Source organism: Diabrotica virgifera, chromosome 9, assembly GCF_917563875.1.
Source record: "Diabrotica virgifera virgifera chromosome 9, PGI_DIABVI_V3a".
Lineage (NCBI taxonomy): Eukaryota > Metazoa > Arthropoda > Insecta > Coleoptera > Chrysomelidae > Diabrotica > Diabrotica virgifera.
Genome location: NC_065451.1, coordinates 7,134,216 through 7,156,777, shown reverse-complemented (window position 1 = coordinate 7,156,777; position 22,562 = coordinate 7,134,216). Strand labels below are relative to the sequence as shown.

Below are 22,562 nucleotides of genomic sequence, written 5' to 3'. Positions count from 1 at the left end.
TTTCAATATATGAGGTTTTAATCCTCAAATTCCAACCACGTGGGAAGAGTCCTGTGTTGTCCTGAGTAATATCCAGGTATATTTGCAACATCATTGAGTATTTTTATTAATATGTAGTATAAGACAACAACTGTAAACATTTAAAGCGTTTTCACCCAAAACATTTTGGTGGCTCAGGCATGCTATTTTTTTGTTTTTAGTAACACTGATGATGGATTCCTTAATCCGGAAACGTTCTGTGATTTAATGTAACCCTTATTTAGGGAATTTCAAATATACTTTTACACAGTCACAAGTCCCTGAAAACTTCTTTAATGTTTATTTTAATAAGTTACAGGGGTGAGAAAAAAAGAGAAAATGTAGTGTGATTTTTAATTTCAAATGTCTCATTCAAAAGAAAATTTTGATTTATTTTAAGGGACTTTCGGCTCTCGGTAATAACGTAATCTTTCATTGTGCGTTAAATTTTTCAAAAATATTAACTAGTTTGTTCAGGATTCGAAAAAAATGGACACCATGCCTGTGGTGATATTTTCCAAATCGAACATTCGCTATCTTTGTCATACAACGCACTCAGTTGAACAGAATGTGGTGACAAGACACTGACAAACAAGATGAGGTACTAAATATTTGACACTGACACGGCTTCAGGAATATTTTAAGTTATTTATTAAATAATATTGATGATGTATTTGATAAATCATTTATTTAAGATGTGACATTATTAAACAGTTATTTATTGTTTATTATTTATGGAAGAGTCAAGTAGAGAATACACCAAAATGTATCTAAGCGTTCCATAGTAACAATATATTATTAAAAAATCAGTTTTACTCTTATCTCGATTACCTATTAGTTTTTATTGTATAGTATATAAATTATTGTAATCACTGAATACATAGTTAGTGAAAAATAGTCATATTAATTAACTGAATTAATAATTTAAGCGGTTATACAAGTAACGGTTATCCAAGAACATTCAAAAGCCATCTCTAAGTTAATCATGACAATGCCATTGTCAATCAATGTTTACATCTCCATACCAGTGAGAATTTTACTACACGTAATCTGCTGTGTAAAGAAAGAAAAAGTAGAGATATCCGTAAATATTTGCGCCTACGCTCTTAATGTTGATTATAAAAACTATAGAAATAAGCTTAATAGTTTATTAAAAAAAAACCAAAAAAGACTTATAGCAAAATAAAGTTCATGAAGCTGGTGCAAACACAAAAAAAATGTGGAATACTATATAAATGATTATTTCATTCATAGGAGATTCTGACCAATAGAAAGCTACAGAAATAAGAATTAAACTGATAATTTTTGATAATATCCCGTCGTCAAGTATAGTACGTCAGATGCCCTTCGTTGCTACGAAAAACTACATTAAATGACATTAATGACAATTAATGTTTTAAAAATTATAAAAGTGATGACTTTCAACCGTCAAATATTTTTAACAACTGTGTGTTTAATTGTACTAATTTGTACTTACATAAATAAAGTACAATAAAATTTTGGTTTTGAACAGTTTTATTCATGAAATAATCGCAGCAAATTGCACTCGATCTCTAAAATTATTATGAATTTTTGCCCTCGTGACACTTTGACATAATTTCTCTCCCCTTCGGGTCGTGAAATTAAAACTGTCAAAGTGTCACTCGGGAAAAATTCGATAATTTTAGAGCTCTTGTGCAATTACTATTGATAATATCTGGTCGGAAGCAAACGTCTAAAAATATTATTATAGGTACATCTAATAAAATTATATCAATAATCAGAGTAAAGTTTAAATAAATATTGGTATTATAATATGGATTATCGTCGAAAGCCGACATGATCAACCAAAACGAAAGATGTGGTGATTTTTCTAGTGACCTTCTTGGGTGAATCTGTCTTTTTAAATTTACTTCTCCTGGTTTAAAAACAAAGCATAGTGTCTATCGACTTAGCACCATGCGTAGGCAAGAGTATTCTTTTTTGCGCTACACCAAGTCAATGGGCACTGTATCAATTATTTTACACAAAAGTAGTATTAAGGTTGGAACTTAGAAGTAAAATTAAACATCTAAGGTAAAGTTAATGTTACAGAACAAGACCGACGGTATACGGTAAACCACTTTGGATGTTGAATACCTTGATAGTAAAATAAATATGTATTATATTACCTATACTAAACTTGCATTATCTCAATTTCCGAACTTTTACAAAAGTTTACAACTTATTCATAAATCGTGCCAATATAAATATAATAACGCTCGGTTTCATAATCAGTTAAAGCGGACTTTAAATTTTAAGTTGGTACCTTTATCAATGCAATTCATATGGGTAGAATGTCAACTAATTTAGTTAATGTTCACTTTAAGGCTATGGGTACATAATTCGCAAATATTTTACGGCTATCCCTACGTTTTCTGTCTTTACATGGCAAATTACGTGTAGTAAAATTCACACTGGTGTGGATATGTACATATTACTAGAATGTCATTCTACTTGACAATGTCATAACTAGCTTAAAGAGATGGCTTTTGAATGTTCTTGGATAACTGTTATTTTTTGTATAATTGCAAATTATTAATTCAGTTAATAAATTTGATAATTTTTTCACTAGCTATGTATTCAGTGATTGTAATAATTTATATGTACCTACAACGAAAACTAATACTTAATCGAGAAAAGAGGAAAAGTGTTAAAGTGATTTTTTAATAATATATTTTTACTATGGAACGCTTACAATTTTGAACATCTTTAACAACAAAATACGTGGATAACAGAATATATCTTGATGTATTCTCTGCTTCTATCTTCCATAAATAATACACAATAAATAACTTTTTATAAAGTTCATCTCTTAAATCAATTATTTATCAAATATTATTTAATCAACAACTAAAATATTCCCGATTCATGTCAAATAATTATTTAAAATTGTCACTGATTGTCAGTGTCTGACTGACAATATTCTATTCGACTGTGCGTTGTATGACAAAGATAGATTTGGAAAATATTACCACGGACATTGTGTTCATTTTTTTCGAATCCTGAAAAAACCAATAAATGTTTTTGAAAAATCTAAACGCAGAATGAAAGACTAAATTATTACCGAGGGCCGAAAGTCCCTTAGAATAAATAAAAAGTTTATTTTGAATGAGATATTTGAAATAAAAATAACACTAAATTTTCTCTTAGTTTTTCACCCCTGTAACTTATTAAAATAAACATTATAGAAGTTCTCAGGGACTTTCGGCCCTCGCTAATAACGTAATCTTTCATTCTGCGTTTAAATTTTTTAAAAATACTTATTAGTTTTCTCAGGATTCGAAAAAAATGAATCCCCATTTGAATAGCATTGCAGCCGAAAAAACGTACCGATCCTCTTAAGTTGATTATGAAACCGGGCGTAAGTGTCTGGGTTAGCAGGTACAGACGGTTAAACAAGTGTTGAAACCATTGCCACCCATTGCTTCGGTATAAGCAGGTAAAAATAGTACAGAACCTTTACAAAGGTGTTCTATATGTTTCATAATAAATTTTGTTTTCAAATTTTTTGATAAATAGGTATTCTTGGTTTTTATTATTATAAGTACCTACACAAAATAAAAATTTAGTAAGCAGTTACATTTTATAGTGCGTATACTTGTGTAGTTCAAAATGTCCCCATCAAATTAGAGAAAATAGAAGCAAACATTGGGTTAGAGCGGGCCCCTGTGGGGCCCGGGCCCTGGTTCCGCGGTATCTGCGGAACCATGCTCAGTACGTCACTGGCTAGAACTCTTTGAAGACGGCGGCTCCTTGTAATTAGTTTTTTAATATCTTCAGAACGCTTCTACTTAGAAAAACGAAAACTGGTACGCTTATTTATCTTCCAGAGATGAACCGATTAAATCAATTGCGAATTTCTTGTAACGGTCAGAAGCGTCCGCTTTGGGTAGGATAACGGTTATTTTATCGCATAATTTTTTTGTCTTTAACTTTTCAAAATTTTTAACAATAGATTATTAAATTGTAAAAACATACTCTTGCTTTTAATTAAAGTCGGTGAAATACGTTTTTTTTAATTTTCTCAAATCCAAAAAATGAAAAAATTTCAAATCGATTTTTCTAGAAAATGGAGTATCCCATTGACTTAGCAAGAGTACCTTTTAGTACTAAAATTGTTCACAATGTAATAATCTAGTGTCAAAAATGTTTAAAATTTAAAGATAAAAAAGTTATGCGATAAAATAACCGTTGACCTACCCAAAACGGACGCCTATGACCTCTACTAGAATTTTGCAGTTGATGTAATCGATTTATTTCTGGAAGATAAATAAGCGTATAGCGTACCAGTTTTCATTTTTCTAAATAGAAGCATCCTGGAGGCATTTAAAAAACCAATCACAAGGCGCAATCTTGAAAGAGTTCTAGGCCTTAGGAAGCATTGTCGAACTAGGTGAATTGGGTTGTCTTAAAATTAGGTGAGTAATCTCCGGTCTTCTTTTGTCAGGAGAGTTTCTGGACGCCCTGTATAATGACTTTTGTTTACGTGTAATTTGATCGCAATAAATCTTTTTCATCCAAAAACGGACTCTCTGAGTTCTAGACAGTTAAGACTTCGCCACACAGGGCAGACGAGCCCGTTCTAGTGCATTTTGTAGTACAACTTTTTCTTGATTTCCGTCCTCCTTGTGAGGAGGAGACAGAGTCAAGATCATAAAGTCAAGAGACTTCAATTTATTTCTTTCGTTCCAATTTTGTAGCAACTTATCTTCTGATATTAGCAGAAGCGATACAAATAAAAGGGTAGACGTAGAGGTTCATCATCATCATCAACCCGTACTCGTCCACTGCTGGACATAGGTCTCCCTCAGCTCCTTCCATCTTTCTCTGTTTTGTGCAGATTGCATCCAGTTGCTGACAATACGCTTCAGATCGTCAGCCCATCTGGTTGGTGGTCGTCCTCTGCTCCGTAGTGCTTCTTCTCGTGGCCTCCACTCGACACTACGTTTTGTCCATCGGTTGTCTGACATCTGGCGACGTGTCCTGCCCAATTCCACTTGAGCGACGCGATTCTTTCGACGGCGTCCGTTGTTATAGTTCTACGATGTATTTCTTCGTTTGGGATTCGGTCCCTCAGGGAGACATCCAACATCTGGCGCTCCATAGCCCTCTGAGTTATGCGAATCTTGTTCATTACTTTTTTTGTGAGTGTTAATGTTTCCGCTCCATAAGTGAGTACAGGCAATCACACTGGTCAAATTTTTCCTTTTCAGGCATATGGGTAAGTCCGATTTAAATATGTACATAGCTCAGTTTACCAAACGCTGCCCAGGCTAGTTCTATGCGACCTGGGAGCTCGCACGTCTGGTTATCTCTTCCCAACCGAATTTCATGTCCCAATTACTTATAAGATGCAGTCTGCTCAATATCCATTCCATCAACAACAATATTACGATTTAGCACCAGATTAGTCATTATTTGCGTCTTGTTGATATTAATCTTTAGTCTGACCTCTAAGGAAGCGTGATATAACTTGTTCAACATTATTATTGCATCATCCATACGATTGGCTATAAGGACGATGTCATCTGCGAATCTCAAATGACTGAGCTTCTCTCCATTTATATTGTTACCATATTCGTTCGGATCTGCCTTCTTAAAAGTGTGTTCTAAAAGGGTTGTGAACAGCTTTGGTGAGATGGTGTCTCCTTGCCGTACTCCTGGCTGCATACAGAATTTATTAGTTTATTGATCAGAGAATCTTACGCTAGCCGTTGCATTGTGGTAGATATATTTTATCACGTTAGTGTAGCGATGGTCTATTCGGCATTCTGTCAATGCTTTTAACATTTTCTGCTGGTTTATGGTATCGAACGCTTTCTCGTAGTCCACGAATGTCAGTGCCAATGGTTTGTTGTATTCCGCCGACTTCTCTATCCAAGTTTTTTATCAAGTAGAGACGTAGAGCTAGAGGTTAGTGACGGATATATTGGTCTCAGATATCCACTACACGCAACAAAATAAATTTTGCGGAGAATATCCTTTCTGGTTGTTAGTTTGTCACTGAAATAAACGAAAAATCCATTCTACAGATGCGGATAGGACAAATCAGTATCATTATGTAGATACCGACATTTTTTATTAAGCCCAGCCGCACACCAAAGAAGCATGAAACGAAAAACATGAAACATGAAACCAAAAACATGTTTCATGAACCTAAAACACTGCTAAACAAATCTCAAAGTCCGCCTACCAATGAAACGAGTGTGATTCATGCTCATGAGACATTTTTATTTTCGGAGAGTTTCATAAATGGGCGGACGTTTATTTGTTTAGCACTGTTTTATTTCCATGAAACGTAATTTACGTTTCATGTTTCTTTGGTATCCGGCTGGGCTAACAGTACTACAACTTTTGAGACAAGACAATTTCAAATGTTTTTAAAATTCTTTGTCACTGGTTTATGACATTTCGTTGGTGATTAGCAACCGTGTCATACAAACTGTGCTATCAATAATTTTCAAACGGAGTATAGTCGATTATAAGGAAACAAAAAACTACACAACAAAATAGCAACTACATATTATACCTAAGCAGAATAAATGAAAATTGACTACAGAAGAAGAGTAAGTTGCTCAGACAATATGAAGAAGTACTGAATAAAAATTAATTTTATAAACAGTAGATATATTGACAGAAAACTATTAAATAAAAACAAAGAAGAGAAAGATAATAGTTATTTATGTACCAAGTCAGTAAAGTTACTCATTATCGAACGAGTCTATTATGAGCACAGCGAGCCTAGCGAGCCTAACAAGCGAGGCGAATAACAGACGAGTTCGACAAAGAGTCTTTACTGACGTCATGCATACACAATTTTATCGCCAGCAATTTGATATTGGTTTTAATACTTACTTAAGGGCGCTTTACAGCTTGTAATCCTACCTGCAAGATGCAAGAAAGTTGCCTAAAGGCATGCGCAGTATGTCGTCAGTTGATTATTGCATACAACTTCTTGCAATTGCGCAATAATCGGTTTGGTGCCATTTTTTCATGCAAGTTTTCATGCAAGTCTAGGGGAATTTGATTTTTCCACAATATCAAATGTCATTGACGACACGGATTCACGAATACATGCCGATCAGCTGTTTTCTGTTTGTGAAATATATCAACGATGGAAATGAATGAATAATGAAATGGCACTTTCTGAGATTCTATAATTATTGTAAATTGTATATTAAGCTACGGAAGCTCTCTCTCCTCTAGCTAAGTACCTTAGGATAATAAATAATTTGTGTTTCGCAGAAATAGTATTTCGAAATATAGATTTCTTTGTAATTGTTCAATTTTTCCCAAGGGTTTATTAAAATGTACATTCATTCCTAGAAAATTAGAGTCATTTTCATCATCTACTTGGATAAATTCTTCTGTTGGAGATACATTATTACCCCTCTTCTTGTTCAACTAAGCTCCGATCTCGGCGTTCTAAATTAGTGACTAAAAGGCTGGCTGCAGCAATAATAATACTTAAAGTTGCTGCTGCCGCCTTTTTCCTTTTATATTTGGTTATTTCTGATAGTCTTGGCATTTCGAAATTTACCAAGTTAAATAAACAGCAATAAAGTAATTTAAAAAAACAAAAGTTTATAAGTTAGGTTAAGGGTAAAACTTTCAATTTGCATGCAAGCCGGGTTGCAAGCTGTAAAAGACCATGCAATAGACTTGCATGAAAGTCTTGCATGCAAGAAATTGCAGCAAGTTTTCTTGCAAGCTGTAAAGCGGTCTTTACAATTTACAATTTAGGAATTTTTTAAATTTTAGACGTAATAAAAATTTTATGACAGTGACGACAGGTGACTTCTGCATAATGAACGCTTTCGATTTTTAATCGATAGTAATCAATATTGAATAATTCTAAATCGGTAAAGTGTTGATTTATTTTATATGAATATAATTACAAAATATATAGAATTTCACTTTTCGACATCAATTTAATTAACAATGTCGTACATTTTGTACAATATTTTTAATAATTTAAGTAAATAAATTGTAAGTTAACTCAAATAAATAATCGATTACTGCCATCGACCACTTACATTCAATTCCGATTAATCGCGGCAAGTAAAGTAAAATTCTTCTTTCAGTACAATCAGGGGCGTCATTTGGGCGTCCCTGGCACTAAAAAATGACTGAAATTTACAGAAAATACATCAATATTCATCATAACATCATATATAATGTATTGGGTATATAGTGCTTGCCCCCCCCCCCAAACAAAATTTCAAATGACGCTCCTGAGTACAATAAAGTGTTACTTTACTGTCGCACATGAGTATGGCGATGACGGTATAGAATGACGGTTGGCGATAAAACAAATTACCTTTATGGTCTTCTATAAAACCTCTATAGACATAAATAAATCTTCTAAATAACAACGGGCAGAGAATCTTCCAAAAGCTGCTAACCCACCCAAAAGTTATTACATTGGAAGTGAAAAGAATTTTACAACATAATATACGAAATACTTCGTTTTGGTATACCCAGAAAATGTAAAATATAATTTTTATAATGAACTTGGGGTAGAACAAAGTGAGAAAAAACATTACGTTTAGTATAATAAGTGTTTATTAAACTATCAGACTAATTATCAATTTTCCTTATCTAAAGCGTTTATAAATTAGCCTTCAAATATTTATTTTTCAAAACTTAAATTTTTCTGTCTATTGTTAATCTTTTAAGACTCGCGTGCAATTGATTTCCGCCCGTTCCAGTTCATTCTACACATCTGAGTCACCGTGCAGCTTTTCCCATTGGCTGTTTCCAGCGATAGGACGAGAATGTTCGATGAACATTCGAGATGATTCGGGTCGATTTTACCGTTTATATAAAAGCGAATCTTTTCGGCGGCATTTCAGATTATTCAAATACAACGACGAGTAAATAAGTGATATCAAAGTAGTCAAGCAAAATATTTGACGAAGTTTTTGAAAGTTTTGTGAAGTTAAAGTATTATTGTGTGAAATTACATCAAGAAAATGGTTAAAGTTCCAGCAATTGGTATCGATTTAGGCACCACGTATTCCTGCGTGGGTGTCTGGCAACATGGAAAAGTTGAAATCATCGCCAACGACCAAGGCAACAGAACAACACCCAGCTATGTTGCTTTCACAGATACAGAGCGTCTCTTGGGAGATGCTGCGAAGAATCAGGTGGCGATGAATCCCAGCAACACAGTTTTTGATGCCAAACGTCTCATTGGTAGAAAGTTTGATGATCCAAAAATCCAGCAAGACATCCAACACTGGCCATTTAAAGTTGTCAACGACTGTAGCAAGCCAAAGATTCAAGTTGACTGTAAAGGTGAACGAAAAATATTTAGTCCAGAAGAAATCAGTTCGATGGTTCTTATCAAAATGAAAGAAACTGCAGAAGCTTATTTGGGAACCAGTGTTAGAGATGCAGTTATTACAGTTCCAGCCTATTTTAACGATTCCCAAAGACAAGCCACTAAAGATGCTGGTGCCATAGCCGGTCTCAACGTTTTGAGAATCATTAATGAACCAACAGCTGCAGCCTTGGCTTATGGTCTTGACAAAAATCTGAAGGGTGAAAAGAATGTTCTAATATTCGACTTGGGTGGAGGTACCTTTGATGTTTCCATTTTGACAATCGATGAGGGCTCATTGTTTGAAGTAAGATCCACAGCTGGTGACACTCATCTTGGTGGTGAAGACTTCGATAACAGGTTAGTCAATCATTTTGCTGATGAATTCAAAAGAAAATTCAAGAAAGATCTGAAAAATAATCCAAGAGCTCTTCGACGACTAAGAACAGCTGCAGAAAGAGCCAAGCGTACCTTATCATCCAGTTCCGAAGCCACTATAGAAATAGACGCTCTTTTTGAAGGTATCGACTTCTATACTAAAATCAGCAGAGCCAGATTTGAAGAATTGTGTTCAGATCTCTTCAGAGGAACACTACAACCTGTTGAGAAAGCACTGAATGATGCCAAATTAGACAAAGGACAAATCCACGACATTGTTCTGGTTGGTGGTTCTACACGCATTCCCAAAATCCAACAACTTCTTCAAAATTACTTCAGTGGCAAACAATTGAATCTTTCCATCAACCCAGACGAAGCTGTAGCATATGGAGCAGCTGTCCAAGCCGCAGTATTAAGTGGAGAAACTGATTCGAAGATCCAAGATGTCCTACTGGTTGATGTAGCTCCACTATCATTGGGTATAGAAACTGCAGGAGGAGTTATGAATAACATAATTTCAAGAAATTCAAGAATTCCATGCAAACAGACCCAGTCATTTACAACATATGCTGACAACCAATCAGGTGTTACCGTTCAAGTATTTGAAGGTGAAAGAGCAATGACAAAAGATAACAATTGTCTGGGAACATTTGATCTTACTGGCATTCCTCCTGCGCCTCGTGGAGTTCCAAAGATTGAAGTTACTTTCGACCTGGATGCCAATGGTATACTCAACGTTTCCGCCAAAGATACAAGTTCTGGAAATACCCGTAACATCACCATAAAGAATGACAAAGGGCGGCTGTCACAACAAGAAATTGACCGAATGTTATCAGAAGCCGAAAAATATAAGGAAGAAGACGAACGACAGAAACAGAAAATAGCAGCAAGAAACCAACTTGAAGGCTACGTCTTCCAACTAAAACAATCTGTACAGGACTGCGGAGACAAATTATCATCTGAAGACAAGTCAGCAATCGAGAGAGAATGCGAAAGCTGTCTAAAATGGCTAGATAGCAACACTTTAGCTGACAAAGAAGAATACGAAGAGAAACAGAAAGAATTGACAAGAGTATGCAGTCCTATCATGACCAAATTGTACCAAGGAAGTCAAAATAACAATCAGCAGCCTAATGGTGGATTGCCAGGTAGCTGTGGACAAGAATATGGTGGATTTGGAGGAAACCAAACCGGACCTACAATAGAAGAAGTTGATTAAAATTTCTCATTTTTAATGTCATTGTCGATATTGTATATAAAAGACTGATTATTGTTTACGTTTGTAAATAGTATTGTTTTGTAAATAAATTATTTATTTTGTATATTACATAAATAAAACGTTATTTATAAAATTTCTGGTTTTACCTACTATAAACATAGATAATAAAATATAGAGAATGAAACGTTTGTATCTGTGAAGATATAAAAGAGATTACAAACACAAGAAGAAATAAGGAAGCTGGATCAAAAGAAGTACAGAAAGAAATGAGAAAATATAATAACGAAAAATCCAACAAACGATACAAGCAAATAAAAACTTGAAGATACTTCAAAGAAAATTAAGATCCGAAAAGAGTAAAAAAACTCAAATTAAAAAACAACCATAGTGAAATAATAATCAACAGAATTTCTGGATAAGAACAGGAGTTCTGTTCTTATCCAGGAGTATTTATTATACATTATAGTAGACGGCCAAGTCTTTTTAATTTCTATGGGGAATCTATAATGAGAAAAGCACTTGACAAATGGAGTGGCGGTATTTCTATCGCAGGAAAGAAGATCTCAAATCTCAAGATATGCAGATGATACAACATTAATAACTGCATCCGAAGAAGAAATGTCCAGCCTGCTGCAGCTAGTGGAAGCCGAAAGCAATAGATGTGGTCTCAAGATCAATAAACAAAAATTATGATAGTAGATTATTCAAATTCACTTCAGACAACAGGAGCCTTTAGACCAGTTTGAAGTGGCTAACGAGTTTAATTATCTAGGATCCTACATCAGTAATACAGGATCTTGTGAAACAGAAATACGTAGGAGAATAGGCTTGGCCAAAAGCGCTATGAGTCGATTATCGAAAATCTGGAAAGATCGCTCCTTGTCGAAGAACACCAAAACAAGATTAGTACGTGCCTTAATTTTTCCCATATTTAATTACGGATCCGAAACATGGACAATGAAATCGGACGACAGAAAAAGGATTGACGCCTTTGAAATGTGGTGCTGGAGAAGAATGCTTCGGATCTCATGGACGGAACAGCTTAATATTCAGACTCGACTTTCCTCTATTTGCCTCTCCACCGTCTTAAAATTTTTCGGTCATATTGCAAGAAGAAGTGATAATAATCTTGAGAGACTTATAATTTCGGGAAACGTTGAAGGGCGCAGAAGTAGAGGTCGCTCACCTACTCGATGGACGGATCAAGTACAGAAAGCCAGTGGAAAAACATTCTGTCTCGTATTATAGGGAATCACGAATCACGACACTCAGCAATGAGGAAACGACTGAGGAGGAGGATAGTAGACGGCACATCGAAATATAGAGATAAAAATGGCAACTAAAAAAAACATATTAAATCAAGGTTTTGAACGAATGCCAGACATAAATAAGTATTAGTGAAATCAAACAAACAATGGATCTGTATAAGCAGGGCCTATTTTACCACTAGGCACGTGAGGCACCTGCCTTGAGCCCGTATTTAAATGGGGCCCGGAAAGATCACCAAACAAAACATGTTTATTACACTAACAAAACAAATTTTCAAAATTTTTTCATTTTATACGAACAGGCAATGATAAAATGATAACCATAAGAGTTATAATTAAGTGGATAGGCGCAAACTTTCGGCTTCAATGCTCTTTAAATGCATTCATTTTTTCGAATCCTCAAAAAACTAATAAATTAAAAAAAAAATTAGACGCAGAGTGAAAGATTACATTATTAGATACCGAGGGCCGAATGCCCCTTAAAAAGTTTTTTTTGGATAAGGTACCAATGTATTTAAAATTAAAAATCACATTAAATTTTCTCTTTTTTCACCCCTATAACTTATTAAAATAAACATTATCGTAGATTTCAGGGACTTTCGTCCCTCGGTAGTAACGTAATCTTTCATTCTGCGTTTAAATTTTTCAAAAATACTTATTAGTTTTCTCAGGTTTCGAAAAAATGAATGTATTTAAATAGCATTGAAGCTCAAAGTTTGCGCCTATCCCCTTAAAGAATGTTTAATTGTTTAAATATAAATTTTATTTATTGTTAATAAAAATTTTATTTTTCTGTGCAACTATATTTCTATTAAATAATTAATAGATACATTTAAAAAAGTTATTATTATTAAATTATATTTAGGGGCCCGAAAATTGTGTAGTGCCTCGGGCCTGATTTGAAGTAAAATAGGCTCTGTGTATAAGATGGTAAATTACCAGGAGATAATGGAGGAGAGGAGATAAAATTGACCTAGAAAATTAATCGACCCATTAAGCCTGTTCATAGTGTGTTCTACACTGATCTAAGTAAGAAAAGTAGGTACTAATAAATGTGAACTTCTACATAATTTACATTAGTCATATTGTTGCAACTACTGATTGCGTACCTATATAGGGTGAGGCAGATAACTGGCCTATTAGAAATATCTCGAGAACTAAAGGCAGCAGAATTATGAAAATTGGAATAAAGGGGTTTTGAAGGATTATATATTAAATGAAAATATTTTCATCTCTTTCCAGTTATACCGGAAGTTGCTTATAACTTCGTTTTTTTAGATGGGACACCCTGTGTATTTTTACATTTTTGGATTCTCCTCAATATCTTCTTTCTTAAAATATGAGATTTTGTAGGGTATTTTAAGAGATATTTACGTTTTTTTATTAATTTCGTAGCAACATTCACGCCCTGTAGAATTGTTATAGTTTGACATTAAAGACTCTGCTTACGTTCAAGTGATTTTTAATATAGTTTACTATTGTTAGGAACCATTAGTATAGCTAATTTTGAAATTTTAGTATACAGGGTTGGTCGAAACTCGGAATGAATATTTTCTGAGTTTTCTTAAATGGAACACCCTGTATATATTGAAATGAAATGATATTTTATGGTACTTTTTATTTCTTAAGCATTCCCTATACCTAACTGCTTTAATTTGTGAGTTATTGGTGATTCAAGCTAAACATTAATTTCAACAAAAAATACGTAACATTTTATTGGTTGGCCGTAAAAATATTCAATCACAAATAATTTTTCAGAAATAAATAGGTACATATTATTATTAATCCAGACTGATCCTTAAAATTACCAATAAGGGTTTAGCTATCAAAATACCTACGTAGATTGTTGGTGCGATTAACAATTAAGCACAAATTAAAGCAGTTAGATATAGGGAATGCTTAAGAAATAAAAAAGTACCATAAAATATCATTTCATTACAATACTAAAATACAGGGTGTTCCATTTAAGAAAACTCAGAAAATACTCATTTCGAGTTTCGACCAACCCTGTATACTAAAATTAAAAATTTAGCTATACTAATGATTCTTAAAAGTAGTAGCTCATATTAAGAATCATTTGAACGTAAGTAGAGTTTTAGATGTCAAACTACTACAATTCTACAGGGTGTGAATATTGCTACGAAATTAATAAAAAAACGTAATTATCTTTCAAACTATAACATTACAAAACCTCATATTTTAAGAAAGAAGACATCGAAGAGAATCCAAAAATGTAAAAATATACAGGGTATCCCATTTAAAAAAACCAAGTTATAAGCAACTTCCGGTATAATCGGAAGTAGCAAATAGATGAAAATATTTTCATTAAACAGATGACTTTTCAAAACCCCTTATTTCAAATTTTCATGACTATGTTGCCTTTAGTTCTCGAGATATTTCTAATAGGACCTTTATTTGCCTCCCCTGTATTGTCAGAATCTGTAAAAATGATCGAAAATCCAGAAAGTGAAGAAAAGACGAAGAGTCGCAGATCACGATGGAATAATACGGTAATTTCCATGAAGAACCAAGTAGAAGGGTGTAAGAAAAGGTTTATAAATGTGATCTCCCCTCCCACACAGATAATGATCCTATTGTTTTAATTATTGGTCAGAATCTATAAGAATGACGGTAAGTCGAGAAAATGGAGGGTCATACGAAGAGTTAGATCATGATATAACAATACCTTACTTAAACCTTAGTAGTCTACGTGGTGAGACCGCTCCGGCTGAAAAAATTTCTGATTCGGTTTCTTTGTGGATTCCTATTCAAAAATATCTCCTTTAAACAAATCTGAAGGGTGCCGGGCGGAATTTTTGGGCAGAAATTGTTTAAACAAATACAAAAGATCACCTTTTTTGTCCCGAAGTATTTTTTGGGTTTTTTGGGTCATTCTAAACAAGAAAGGTATCTTGTGATTTTTCTCAAAAATTGATAGTTTTCGAGTTATAGGCCATTTAAGATCTGAAAAATGCGAAAATACGCATTTTCAAGGCTTAAAAATTCATATTTACTTACTTACTTACTTTAGTAAGTAAGTAAAAATTCATATTTAAATTAGTATTTTTGAGGTTGCCAAGTACTTCAATTGTAGTTTAAACATTCGTTTTTAAGATTCTGCAGACTGATAGGGTCCAACTTCAATTTACACCATTGTTATTTAATTGTTAATTATGCGTGATCATCCAAAAACTTCATTCAAAAATTTTTCCAAAAATCTCCTATTTTCCTCCAAAAATATATTTTTTAGATTTTTCGGGACATTCTAAATAAAATAAGTTTCTTGTTCTTGTCATTTTTCTCAAAAGTTAATAGGTCTGGATCCCGCGTATGAAAAAAAGTTGATCAATAGCAAGCTGAAAATTTGTTAATAGCTTAAGGGTGTCTAGTCGGATAAACTTTGATATATGGGAATACTGGAACAAGGGCAGTTTTAATTGTGGAACAGGTTAAACATTTGGAACGGTCAGACCACGAAAACGGCACATTTATTTTGTCCGGCAGAATAGACTTAAACTCTCCAAACAGAGATTAAACTCTCATGCAAAAATCAGACTGCTATTTATCACCTGTCATAATTCCTGTCATTTGACATATTCTACATGTTCTACATCACACTCATTAAAACGCCCAATTAGTGATAAATAGCAGTCTGATTTTTGCATGAGAGTTTAATCTCTGTTCGGAGAGTTTAGTCTGTTCTGTCGGACAAAATACATGTGCCGTTTTCGTGGTCTGACCCTTCCAAATGTTTAACCTGTTCCACAATTAAAACTTCCCCTGTTCCACAATTAAAACTTCCCCTGTTCCAGTGTTCCCATATATCAAAGTTTGTCCGACTAGACACCCTTAAGCTATTATCAAATTCTCAGCTTGCTATTAATAAACTTTTTGAAGTTATACTTCTTTACCGGTGATATGAGGGTGAATTTTTATATGTTAAAACCTATGATCCCGGCGCATGCGCATTATAACTTTGTTCTGATTGGATGTTCAAATGACTCAAAAATTATTCAATATGGCGGCTGTGGCACAGCTGTAGTTTGATTATTTATGGTTGTTGCGTTTTAAAATTTGTGTGAAAAGAAACAACAAACAAAAGTTAGTTAATAGTTATACCGCCTTTTTAAATAGTTTTCATATACCTATATTTTTGGACTTTTGAACTATTTTGGACAAGGAAAACTCATTCTAATTTTTTAAGTACTTTTTATTATAATCATATTGTAATTATACATTTGGATTAGGTTGAAATACAGTAGAGCGTCGATTATCCGAACTAATTGGGGGACATAGGTGTTCGGAAAACCGATTTGTTCGGATAATCGAACTACAATATATTGATACATATTTATAGTCATACATATTTATCCACAAGTGAATAAAAGCCATATTTATATACCTACATATTTATTTATATCTTGATAATGACAACTAGCAACTAAACCAAAAAGTGCAGTCTTTGCAACAACATAATTATTTTTGGATACAATATTGAAGAAAATTGAAGATATTTTAAGCGTCAATTACTAACGCTTGCTCGGTATTCGAGTGCGGGACGCGGGAGTCGATAGTTCGAATAAGCGGTCGTTCGGTTGATCGACGTTCGGATAATCGACGCTCTACTGTACATTTATTTTCTCAAGAATGGGGATTTTAGAGAGAAATCCCAAATTAGGTCCGATTTTTATTTTTAAATTATGATTTTTTGGCGTAGATTTATTTATCTAGTAGGTATGTAATGTTTTGATTTACATACTTAATTTAATTACCAACAAAAATTCTACCAATCTTCATCTAATATATTGTTTTCTTACTGTTTTGTTATATTTTAATATTTTCTTCCACAAAATTTAAACTACATAATTTAATTATATTCAAAACAACTGTCAAACAATAAAACGTTCAGTTACCCTATTTTTCCACATGACAAATAATGTGGAATTGGACGAGTGAGTCTAGGCTTCGATTACGGATCAAAGCGCCCCGAAACTCACGGGTTCGATTCCCGATGCAAGTTTTTTTTTTATATTTTTTTATGCATTTTATGATTGTAAGTACTTATATTTGTTATATAATTTTTTTTTCAGAAAATGCGTATTTAAAATTTTTGCCAACAATTATTATCGTTCAGAAATCATTTTTTCTTTGTGGCATTTTTCAATGTGTTTGTGTGCGTTTTATTCTTTTATTTTTTTAAATTTTTGGTATTGTCTTAAAAATCACATAATATGTAGTAGAAGTATAACTTCTTACGTGCGTACAGAGTACACACACATTCTTTTTTTCATACGCGGGATCCAGACCTATAATAGTTTTAAAGTTATAAGCGATTTAAAATCCGAAAATCCGCTTTAAATCGCTTATAATTTTAAAACTATTAACTTTTGAGAAAAATGACAAGAAACCTATTTTATTTAGAATGTCACGAAAAATCTAAAAAATATATATTTTTTTGGAGGAAAATAGGAGATTTTTGGAAAAAGTGCGCGCCGCACCGGCAAATCGGATGGACTCGCATAATTAACAATTAAATAACAACGGTAAGGTAAGGTGTAAATTGAAGCTATACCCGATCAGTCTGCAGAATCTTGAAAATGAATGTTTAAACCACAATTCAAGTACTTGGCAACTTCAAAAATACTAATTTAAATAAAAAAAAAATTCAAAAATACTAATTTAAATATGAGTTTTTAAGCCTTGAAAATGCGTATTTTCGCATTTTTTGATTTTAAATTGCCTATAACTCGAAAACTATCTATTTTGAGAAAAATCACAAGATACCTTTCTTGTTTAGAATGACCCAAAAAACCTAAAAAAATATTCTTCGGGGCAAAAAAGGTGATCTTTTTTATTTGTTTAAAAAAATTGTTGAAACAATTTCTGCCCAAAAATTCAGCCCGACACCCTTCAGATTTGTTTAAAGCAGATATTTTTGAATAGGAATCCACAAAGAAATCGAATCAGAAATTTTTTCAGCCGTGAGCAGTCTCATTACATGGACTATAACCTATAACGACCACGAAAAATAGTGTAAGATAAGGGCTAATACGATGTGCAAACTTTTGTCTGACACCTCGTATATGTACATTTAAAATTGATTCAGGTAAATTATTGTCGGTGCTAGAAGGTCAATGCAATTCATATAATATAACAAAGACTGCAAAAAAGAGCGGAAATCAATGATTTTGTCCAGAAATAAATGTGACGTATTCATTTGCAGATAATTAAATTTCAATTTAATACAGCTTTATGAAACCCTACATACTATGCCATGTGCTCAAGCATGCGCCGCCAGACCATCATCAACCGCGAAGTCTCACTGTCAACAAGAAATCATTAAATGGATTAAGTTTGGAAAGCGACGTTGTCGGTTTTCGTAGAAAGAGTTGGAAATTATACTTTATATTTGTTTATTAAAATAATTATTGTAATGGTGGATTGAATTAGTTGTTTTAAAAGTATGGGACAAAGATACGTGAAATGTAATTGAACATGTAGAATTAGGTCAAAGAACTTAGTGGGCCTATCTATTAATTGCTCATTTTTCACGTTCAATGATGTTTGGAAAGAAATCCTTTGTAAAAGGTATAAAATTTTTTTATTAAAAATCCCTTAAAAGGGCTACATCACAACAAAACGTTTTCGATTTTTATAAAAAATCATCATCAGTGTTCGATAAACTGGATGCTAGCTGAGCCACAAAAGAAAAATATCTGGGTAAAAACCCTTTACATAAAATGTAGATGCCTTAAAAGTACATACTTCAAGAAAAAGGCCTGTGATGGTCACATGGCAAACAGGATAATGCCCTAAGGTAAGGTATACAGGTTTCCCAACACGTGGGATCCAAATTGAGTTGATCACATTTCAATGACTTAATGGCAATGATCAACTCAATTTGGATCCCACGTGTTGGGAAACCTGTATACCTTACCTTAGGGCATTATCCTGTTTGCCATGTGACCATCACAGGCCTTTTTCTTGAAGTATGCACTTTTAAGGCATCTACATTTTATGTAAAGGGTTTTTACCCAGATATTTTTCTTTTGTGGCTCAGCTAGCATCCAGTTTATCGAACACTGATGATGATTTTTTATAAAAATCGAAAACGTTTTGTTGTGATGTAGCCCTTTTAAGGGATTTTTAATAAAAAAATTTTATACCTTTTACAAAGGATTTCTTTCCAATTTTGTGATTGATGGTATACAGCCAACTACAGGAAAACTTTTTCTTTTCCTTGTGGATTTCAATGATGTTTAACTTTTTTGAAGGTATACTTCTTTAGGCGCGATTGAGAGTGAATTTTTATTATTCTCGGCGCATGCGCACACCGACAGTATGGAAACAAATGATATTAGTCGCTCAAACGTTATACGGGATATGATTGGGTGTTAAAATCATCTGTCAATAATTGTTCAATATGGAGATTATAGATAAACAAAAATGTTGTGTATATTATCTTTTATTGTTGTGATGACAAAGAAAAAGCAAGTTTATAATTGTAGTGACTTTTTAAATAGGTTTTAAAAGCGACAGGTACGTAATATTTATTGTAAATGTTTCAGTATCCTAATAAAAAATTACATAGGTACCTATTTGGAAATTTTAAAATGAACCTACCAAAATAGTACAGTAGACTCACGATTATCCGAGTCTCGGTTATCCGAGCCCCTCGGTTAACCGAGGTAAAAGTCATAACTGGTGAGTTACAACTTTCAACCTTGGTGCAACATTGCCGCCTCAAAAAGAGGATTGAAGCTTACGCAAAAATCAATCAAAGGACTTTTTTAAACAGTTATATTGATAAGATAAATGTTTTTATCTCTTATAGACAGAACTGTATTAGTTGTGTCATTAAAATATAAACAGCTATGGTTATTTACGTGTTTTTCTATCAATATAACCGATGTCAGTGTTAACCGAGTTTTTTGGTATCCGAGGTAGTCACGGTCCCAATTACCTCGGATAATCGCGAGTCTACTGTATATGTAATGCTTTGATTTTACATACTTTGATTACCATCAAAATTTCGACCAATATTCACCTAATATATTGTTATTCCACAAAATATTCCTTTAATTCCACAAAAATCAAACTAATTTGATTAAATTTATATAAGTAATAAACAACTGTCAAAAAGTTTATGGTGTAAACGTTCACTTGGTGTATATTCCCACATGACAGATACGCGGATTGGGCGCAGTGGGAAAGCGCTTTGATTTTCGATCGACGGGAAGTGGGTTCGATTCCCAATGCAAGTTACTATTTTTTTATTTTTTTTAATTCTCTGATTGTAAATATAATATATAATTTTTTTCAGAAAATACGTATTTAGTTAAAATTTTTGGCAACAATCATTGTTCAGAAATCATTTATCTGTGGTATTTTTCAATGTGTTTGTGTGTGTTTTATTCTTTTATTTTTTTAATTTTTCGTTTTGTCTTAATAAAATTTTTTGGAAAGTAGTAAGTATTAAAATTAGTTTAATATTTAAATTAAATATAAATAAACTGTTTAAAGTATATTGATTTCGTTGAAATCATATAATAGAAGTATAACTTCTTACGTGCATACAAAGTATTTTGTTTTGCGTACAAAGTTTTTTTTTTTAATTTTTGGTATTCTTTTAGTTCTTTCTAAAATTAGTTTAAAATTTAAATAATACAAAAAAACTGTTTAAAGTATAGTATATTAAGTATGGAGAACGGTAAGGGTTTTATACCGATCGAAGACAATTGTTTGGAGGAGGAGCGGAGCGACGACTCCAATTATTGTCTGAGATCGGTTACCCTTAACGTTCGACATGCTTATAACGTTTTTTGCACGATTGATACCATTATAAATTATAAAATTAAACATTTTCGTCATATTGACTAGTTTCATTTATTTTATCAAGATAGATACTTTGGTTGTCAGGTAGTAACTAGGGTGCATAACAACAATGGAGAATTGAGTTTTTATTTAGTTGTCAATAATTTTAAGTACAATTTTGATTATTATAAATTAAAATATGAGCGAAAGTGAATTTGAAGAAATTGAACGGGCTTGGGAAGAAGGGTGTTCCGCAATTATTCCCGAAAAATCCAAAATCCGTTATAAAAATACCTACCAAAGTTTTAAAAAATGGTGCGAAGGCAAGAATTTATGAATCGAAGAAAAGACTCTATTGGCATATTTCGTTCAAAGACATATGCAGTTGAAAGCTCCTGGAAGCCTCTGGGCAGAATATTCAATGATTAAATCCACCGTTTTTCTTTATGATGGCATTGATATTTCCAAGTTTTCAACTTTGATCGCGTATTTGAAGAGAAAAAATGTTGGCTATAGGCCTAAGAAGTTTCAATGTTAATAAATAATTCGTTAGTTTTCTTTATTCTTTCAAAAAATAAATCAAAATTGAGAGATTTTTTTAACTCGACGGTAAGTGAATTACTTACCGTCGAGTTGGATTACTTACCGTCGAGTTGCTAGTAAATGTCACCTACTGACGTAAAATCTGTCACGGTAAACAGTCAAAAATGATCAATCGTGCCAAAAATATATTTATTTCGTTGAAATCATATAATAGAAGTATAAATAACTTCTTACGTGCGTACAAAGTACACACACATTCTTTTTTTCTATTAATAGTAATGTTTACATTATTAATATCGGTTCCAATGTCCTTTATTTAGCGTAGGTAAAGGGTATTCGACTATTCGAGTATAGTCCCACAAAAAATTATACATGAAGATGACATTGAAACGGTGGGAAAGTTTACATACCTGGGAGTAGAAATATATGCCGACGGATCAGAAGATGGAGAAATACGGAAGAGAATAACGCAGGCAAACAGAGCTTATTTTGCCCTTTCCCATATATTTCGGTCTAAAAGTGTCCACCGAAATACAAAGATGAGAATCTATAAAACTTTAATTCGACCAATAACATGCTATGGCAGTGAAGCCTGGGTCCTGAAAGAAACATCCAAAAACAAACTCGACATATTCGAAAGGAAAGTACTGAGGAGAATACTAGGACCTGTGAGGGAAAACGAAATCCTCAGAAGTCGATACAAAAACGAACTTTATCAACTTTATAAGGAAGCACCCCTGTCAGACTTCATTAGAATACAAAGATTGCAATGGGCCGGGCATGTAATAAGAATGAGAGAGGATAGGCTACCAAAAAGAGCACTGAATGCTAGAATGCAGGGAAAGAGACCGGTTGGAAAGCCAAGAAAGCGCTGAGAAGACACAGTAGACAGCGACGCACAAGCCCTTTTAGGAGTCCGTGTATGGAGAAGAGCAGCCACAGACAAGCAAGGGTGGAGGCAAAAAATAAAGGAGGC

General features: G+C 33.3%; 3 protein-coding genes across 3 annotated transcripts in view; all 3 read left to right on the top strand.

Annotated features, from left to right (window-relative positions):
- Window positions 1-22,562, top strand: part of LOC114325602 (heat shock protein 70 A1-like) — a 517,012-nt gene that overhangs the window by 80,139 nt on the left and 414,311 nt on the right. The gene's annotated exons all lie outside the window — the stretch shown is intronic.
- LOC114325597 (mediator of RNA polymerase II transcription subunit 24) overlaps window positions 1-22,562 on the top strand; it is a 135,317-nt gene that overhangs the window by 64,780 nt on the left and 47,975 nt on the right. The window lies entirely within an intron of this gene.
- LOC114325607 (heat shock protein 70 A1-like) lies at window positions 8,896-11,094 on the top strand. The gene has a single exon (XM_050662664.1). It carries the CDS (start codon window positions 9,015-9,017, stop codon window positions 10,959-10,961), a length of 1,947 nt encoding a protein of 648 aa, XP_050518621.1. The 5' UTR covers window positions 8,896-9,014; the 3' UTR covers window positions 10,962-11,094.